At 30.0% G+C, this 7,595-nt stretch overlaps 1 protein-coding gene across 1 annotated transcript; it reads right to left on the bottom strand.

Annotated features, from left to right (window-relative positions):
* Positions 1-383: 383 nt before the first annotated feature.
* LOC139866744 (protein ROOT PRIMORDIUM DEFECTIVE 1-like) lies at positions 384-2,482 on the bottom strand. Its single transcript, XM_071855036.1, has one exon. The coding sequence runs from the start codon at positions 1,950-1,952 to the stop codon at positions 597-599; it is 1,356 nt and encodes a 451-aa protein (XP_071711137.1). The 5' UTR covers positions 1,953-2,482; the 3' UTR covers positions 384-596.
* Positions 2,483-7,595: the final 5,113 nt, after the last annotated feature.

Here is a 7,595-nt window from a genome sequence, read left to right on the forward strand (position 1 = left end):
CATGAACGAAACAACAATTCCTATAATAAAAAAGACCCAACTGGGTATATAGGAGTTTTATAGCCAGAATCAAATGATAAACATCAGATTTGAAAGCCAGTACAGTTTTTTGGTCTGGCCTTAACTTACCACACTTGTTATCTATACAGCATAATACTATGTTATCAAACAGTCACATGATAATCAAATAATTCAATAACTCCAATTACACTACGTAAACAAAAATTATCATAAATTCGTAATTGGTCTATAACATAGTGACCCAAGTCTGCATAATTGAAACCTACATCGACAAACACACAAAATTCAGATTCTTGACTAATGCATTACACCGTATAACCTCACCGGCCCATACTGACACCTCTACCTGTTGCAGTTCAATGTGCTAAAAGTTTTTGATCAAAGACCAAAAAATAACATTAAATTTAAATACAGTATTACTTAAGAAGATATAAATACTTGTCACCCAGGCACAACCTCCATTTTCTCAAAAACAAAAAAAAAAAAAAAAAAAAAAACAAAAAAACAAAGCTTTGGCTCACAAATATGCCATTTACAACAAACTGGTAAAATGTCTAATTGTAATTAAATTTCAATTAATTTGGATAATCATCTTCTTCATCAGTATCACAGGACTCACCATCACTTTCCAAATCAATTTCAGAACAATCGCTTCCCATTCCACCATTGCTGACATCATCCTCATTCCATAACTTTCCTGAAACACGTTTCACTTGATGATCTCGATCAACATCATCAAAACGATTACTATCATTTTCCCTCCTATAATAAACAAGCTCATGATCATTATTAGGTCTCCTTAAAGTAATCAACTTAGCCAAATTCCTACGAGCCAAATACAACTCATTCGGTTCAATCAACTCACCCTTATAATACGCCTCTCTGAGAAAAATCGTATGCAACTTTCCATAATTACCCCTCGTAGATATATAAAATATACCCTGATGCTGTAAAAGAAAATCCTTAAGCTTTTTAGGTAAATCCATAGTAACCCTAAAATGTGCAATTCTCTCTAAACTAATTTTCTTTTCAACCGTTAACGATAAAATTTCGTGAATCATCCCGATCGCCCTTTTCTCCATTCTTTTTTGAGCTTCGAGTGACCTCATATCATAACCCGACACATCATCATAAGGTGACCAATAAGGAAGCCGTTGCCATTTCCAAATCGCAATTTTGTAATACTTCCCGGTTTTAAACCCGGGTGGAAAATTTATTATAAACGAAAACCGTATGTTTTCAGCGTCTCCACCTTTTTCTCTATATTCTTTTTCCCTAATTTTTTCGATAGCACAAACACCAAGATCCGGGTCCCGCTCCACTATCTCAACGTACTTAGTCTTACTCTCTTTATCTTCAAACAAACGAAAATATTGCGGGTGTTTTAGAATTACCGAATACTCAAAATCCTCCGGGAACCCAAATTCTCGGGTCGCGATCCGTAAATGCTCGAGCCCGATCCATCCAGTGTTGGACAACATCAGAAGCTTCCTCAAACGAGTCACTGAATCGTCAATTTGGGCGGTTAAAGCTTCCTTTTCTTGTTGGATTTGGGTAAGGGCTTTTCGTGTGAGTCTGCAATAAAGGATTCTTTGAACCGGGTGTTCAAAAACATCGAATATATGTGGGAATTTAAGGACAAAACGACCCGCTTCGAATTGTTTGAATCCGAGTCGACGAGATAGATTGTCGAGACGAGCAGATGAGACCATTGAGTTGGGCTGAGAGAGAATGAGTTCTTGAACTTTAATAACCTTACGCATTTTTTTCTCGATTTCCATGTAATTATCGTATCCATGATCACGAACACGTTGTTGTTTTTTGGGTATTGATGTTGATTGCGAAAAATTACGGATAGAGCGGTAAATGAACTTTGAAGGAGTTATTAATCGAAGAACAGAGTGGATGGAATATGGAACAATTGTGTGCATTTTGATGAAGGGAATCAAAAATTGAATTAATATATAACGCCCCAACGAAACAGACTAGGTCGAGGACTATAAACAGACAGGATTAACATCAACTTATAACAAAAAATATGATCGCAATCATCATAAAATTACTCAAAATAGCATTCCCAAACAAAACTAATGTTCTAAGCAAAAAAAGATTGGAACTTTATCAAACATTATACAGTTCTTGGACCAAATGAAGCCAATTAATTAGTTAGCTAATTCAGTTATCACTACGGTTAGCTATTTCATCGGTATCTATACATCACGTAAAGGAAGTTCCTTTTTAGGGTACTTGGTTAGGGTTCAATTAGCTAAAATTAATTGAGAGTGCAGAGAACAAAGTATTGTATTAGGGTTTTAAACTTAAGAAAATGCAATTTGAGAAGGTTAATACCTGCAAATTAGCGATGTTTGAAGACGGGTTGTGGCAAAGAGAGTGATGAATTTAGTGATTTAGGGTCTATGGGTATTGGTTAGGATTTTGATTTGTATCCCGTGAACCAAACGAGTCATATTTGAATCACTCAATTATGATAAATTCACCCCTCATTTTACTTGATGACCACACTAAATTTGATCCAACCACATCAAACAAACACAAATTTTCTTTTTTTTAGTGTGGATGGATCAAAACCTAGTGTGCCAGGATCACCTCCCTTTTACTTGTTCCACCATAAAATCATAGTTTTTTTCCCAAATTATCCTTTGAAAAATTTTAACAAAAAACTTTAAGAAATTTTTGTTAACTTATCATTAAGGGTAAATTAGTAAATTCTGGTGGAACAAGTAAAAGTGTGGTTGGAAATATCATCTCCCATTCCGGATACTAAGTACTACTCCTTCCGTCCCACCACAAGTGTCCACATTTCTATTTTGGAATATTTCATTTCAAGTGTCCACTTTGTATTTCAACTAATGAGAATGGGTTATTCTGGAGAAAGAAGATTTCTGATTAGTGGAGATCGAAGTTACTGAGATTTTTTAAAAACTGTGTGCAAAAAGTAAGTGGAAACTTGTAATGGGACGGAGGGAGTATTATTATTATTATTATTTTTTGGCATAATAACGTAAACTTAAAAGTACGAGTAATTGCTATTTGCTTGACCTAATTATTATTATTTTTTTCTAACTTAAGTATCTACGTAATTTTTATATATATTTATTGTGAGTCATGTGACGACCCGAAAATTTTCGACCAAATTTAAACTTAATCTTTATATAGTTTCGACACGATAAGCAAAGTCTATTAAACCGAGTCTCAAAAAGTTTGAACTGTTTCATATATTCAATTGACCTTCGACTGCTCTCGACGATTCACGAACAATTAATTGTAAATCGTTATGTGTGTGTATATATATAAATAATAATTCAAAATATAATTTGAAGTATTATATGTTGTTGTTATTAAAAATTAATAAAATAAAAATAGGATATTACAATAATTATTATTTAAAACATATCTATATATAAATAAAGTATATTAAAAATAAATATTAAATGATTGTAATACTCGTTTGATGTTCCGATTGATATTAAACAAGTAAAATATGAACTTATATGATTTTAAAATAAACGGTGATCCGAAAATGAGTAATATAAATTTTAGGCTTATTAAAAATGTAATTAGGAACTATTTGTTGAATTTTAAAATTTTTTATATTTTACTTGGGGTTGGGAGTGAATAATTAATGTAATTTTTATTTAATAGTTAATGATTGAATTTTATACCATAATGACCAAAATAAATAAATATAATTAATTTAAAAATTTGGGATTTTTCCATGTACTTTTTATCCGCCACTGATCTAACAACGGAGTACGAAATAATAGTCTGTGAAAACTGTCGGCAGATATTATGATTAGTTTCACACATTCTTTTATTATTGTGATTAATTTATTATTAGTATTATTTAGTTACTGTTCTTGATTGATTGGTATCACACTTTCTCTTATAACTTATTATATGGTACTGTATTTGCTTTGATATTTAGTCAACATTCCACCCACTGCTCGATATTATATATATCCATACATCATGGCATGAATATGGAAGACCCACAAATTTTATTCTCTGCTACTTCACTTGATTTCTACCCTCACTCCACATGCTACAACCCTTCCAAACCATAGATGTTCTCTACTTCTGTTATGGCTTAAACCCGCCACCATTCTACATAAACCACCACCCTTTTTATTTGAACACCATCAAAACCAACATATATTAAATCATTTGCTCGATTTCTTTTTCTAATATTACTCGAATCATTCATCTTTACCCACTTTAGTTTTCTGTTTCTATTGAAGTCGAGTAAAACCAACATCACCCATTAATCACACCACTTTCATCAAACGGGAACCACTATGTGAAAACCCGAACTAATCCTCCCGGACGAATTCTTCAACAGTTGGTCCCATTGCGATGATCGACTCCAAGTAAGGTCCTTAATATGAGCTATTGCACAGCGGAAGACTTATTTCGTACCTGAGAATAACATGCTTTAAAAGGTCAACATAAAGTTGGTGAGATATATAGGTTTGATGCTAGCAGCGTTATAACTATGGACCACAAGATTTCATGTTATACATAATACACTCCTCGTGTATGAAAAAGTCGTTGAGCACTTGGTAACCATACTTAACATTTAAATCACAGCAGCATATTCTTAAATAAACCCTACACCGTACCAAGTGTAGTAACGAAACGAAGTACTGTGCAACCGTTTAAAACTGGTCGTCCAGCCCGGTTGGGGTTGTCAGGCCCAATAGATCTATCAACAGGATTCGCGTTTACGCTCCTCACGTAAATATTAGCTACCAAGTATAAAGAAATATGCCATGGTACAACTCAACGTAGAATTTATTTTTGATCACTTGTGTCCATATCGTAAATCATTTATAAAACAGCGCATGTATTCTCAGCCCAAAAATATTTAGAGTTTAAAAAGGACTATATACTCACCTAATGTATTTTGTAGTAAAAATACATATAACATCACTGAACACGTATAAGGTTGGCCTCGGATTCACGAACCTATATTATTTATATATATATTAACTCAATTAATGGTAATCGAACAAATTTATATATTATTATTAATGATATATTTGTTATATTTTAATAACTTATAAATAATTTAATTAAATATATCCATTTTATATGCTTTAGATAAATAACTAGTAATAATATTAATATAGTTGTATTAAATGTAGTTATTCATAAATAAAAATATTGGCTTGTCATAATAATAATTATAGTAATGGTAGTATTAATAAAATTAAAAATTTTATTTAATTTGTATCTTTATTGTTTCTATAATAATATATATATATATATATATATATATATATATATATATATATATATATATATATATATATATATATATATATATATATATATATATATATATTTTATCTCTACTCATAATAATAATAAAAATGTTACTAATATTAGAAATGAAAATAATGATAATAATAATAATAGAAATGGAGATATAAATATATATACCCTTTTTAAGGCTTCACCAAAAAGAAAAGTCCATAATGGGACTCGAACCCGAGACTCCTTGGTTAGCAAACATGTCCCTAACCATCTGAGCTGCTACATTTTTCTGTTATTAATACATAACATATATTTATATATGTATCTTTCTGTTTCTCTTATCATCTTCTTCCTTCCAATCACTCAATCAACCATTAACTACAAACTGAACCTTAATCGTGATATTAATTAATTTTAGGATTAAAATGGACACCAACCAGCTAATTAGTGTTTAAATAAAAAATAATAATTAAAAAAAAAAATTTAACAGATGGTGTCGCTGCTGTCGCAGCTTATAAACAAAAAAAAAAATGATTTCCGGTTTTTAAAACGTATTAGTCCAACATCATAACATGAAAAAGTTTGTAATCCATTCCTAGAAGCTATTGGAAGCCTTAATTGAAGTTGAAACATAGTCCTGAACTCGAATTCGATTATGAACACAAAAATTGATTTTTTTGAAATTTATCTTTGGTTCTCAAATTAACCTTTGATTTCGTGATTTAGGATATAAAAACTTGAATAAAGTTCGATTATATCATTCCTAACGCATCTGCTTTAATAGAAATCGAAGTTTTTGTTTTTAAAAAAAAATTGGTTTATGCAAGGAAGATTATCGAAGCAGAGAAAGAAAAAAAATATATGTTCTTATCTAATTTCTGTTTTTGTTTTTGGCCCTCGTTAATACCCTCTATATATAATCAGTATATAAGTGATATTAGGAAACTTAATCAATTTATTTAAACAGTGATCGATTTGTTGGTATATGATGAGGTCAACACTAAATTTTTGGACAAGAACAAGATGCCAGACAACAAAATATAAAATAAATATAGCTGTTGGGTGACACAAAGTTTACGGATATAAATATCTGTATAATTATATTTTATATTAATATATGTTAAAATTTAATATATTAATAACAATAATACAATTAATAATAATATTAATCCCTAATAAAACTGATTTTATCTGTTTTAGAAATGCTGGCAAAAATATAATTTAATTATTAATTATATGCTGTAACCTGTCATTAATTATAAAAGTACTGATAAGTTATAAAAATAATTTGATAATATGATATTTTCATAAATCAAAGTCTCGTTGTTTGTCAAAAATATATTTTAATAATATTAATTTAAATTAAAACGTTGTACGACTAATTTAAGATATACATATATATTTAATATACATAAACACGTTTTAGATACACATTGTAATTTATTTATATAATTAATTTATTTATATAATTATATCACGGACCGTTATTATTTGCAATTTGTCAAAAGGGTTTCTAGAAATATTCTATCTTTTAAGATAACATTAAAACCTTTATTCTATTTAAAATAGCTCATTAATAATTTGACAAAAGTAGTTTCAGGTATTTATAAAATTATAATAGATTAAATGCATCAAATTTTATAATATTAATAATACTGATATTAATACTGATGTTTATATTTGTATGAAAGTAATAATAAAAGTATTAATCTAATAACTATATTATAACTTGTAATTACATATATTGAAACAGATATGCTTCTGTAAAATAGTATACATCTAATACTTTGTTAACGTTTTCAATTAATAAGTATATAACGTATATACACATAAATGTTCGTGAATCATCAGGCTTGGTTAAAGGGTAACTAGTTATCCGAATATAGATTTCAAACTTTCTAGACTTAACATTAAGGTTTTTGCTTATCGTGTCGGAAACATATAGAGATTATGGTTTAAATTTGGTCAGAAATTTCCGGGTCGTTACACACTATCCACCACCTCTTTATTTTTGGTTCTCAATACTAACTATTATTTTTCTGTCGAGCTAGCTTAAACCGAAACCATCACCCATTTAACCACCATTCTAAACCGCTTCCACGAATAACCACCACCACGAACTACCATCATGATCACCACCCTCATACACCAATTACCTTCTTTTCCTTCTTGATGAAACCACCTTTAATCTATAGATTTTGTTTCCTGTCAAGCAAGAACAACCATAAACAACAATACCACCTTAAAACCGTCTTTGATCACCACTTTTTCTCTTCTTCGGTAACAATCACACACTC

This window comes from Rutidosis leptorrhynchoides, chromosome 9 (assembly GCF_046630445.1).
Source record: "Rutidosis leptorrhynchoides isolate AG116_Rl617_1_P2 chromosome 9, CSIRO_AGI_Rlap_v1, whole genome shotgun sequence".
NCBI classification, from domain to species: Eukaryota; Viridiplantae; Streptophyta; class Magnoliopsida; order Asterales; family Asteraceae; genus Rutidosis; species Rutidosis leptorrhynchoides.

What these genes read in the sequence shown, in the direction of transcription:
- LOC139866744 (XM_071855036.1), bottom strand. Translation starts at nt 1,952, where the DNA reads ATGCACACAATTGTTCCATATTCCATCCACTCTGTTCTTCGATTAATA.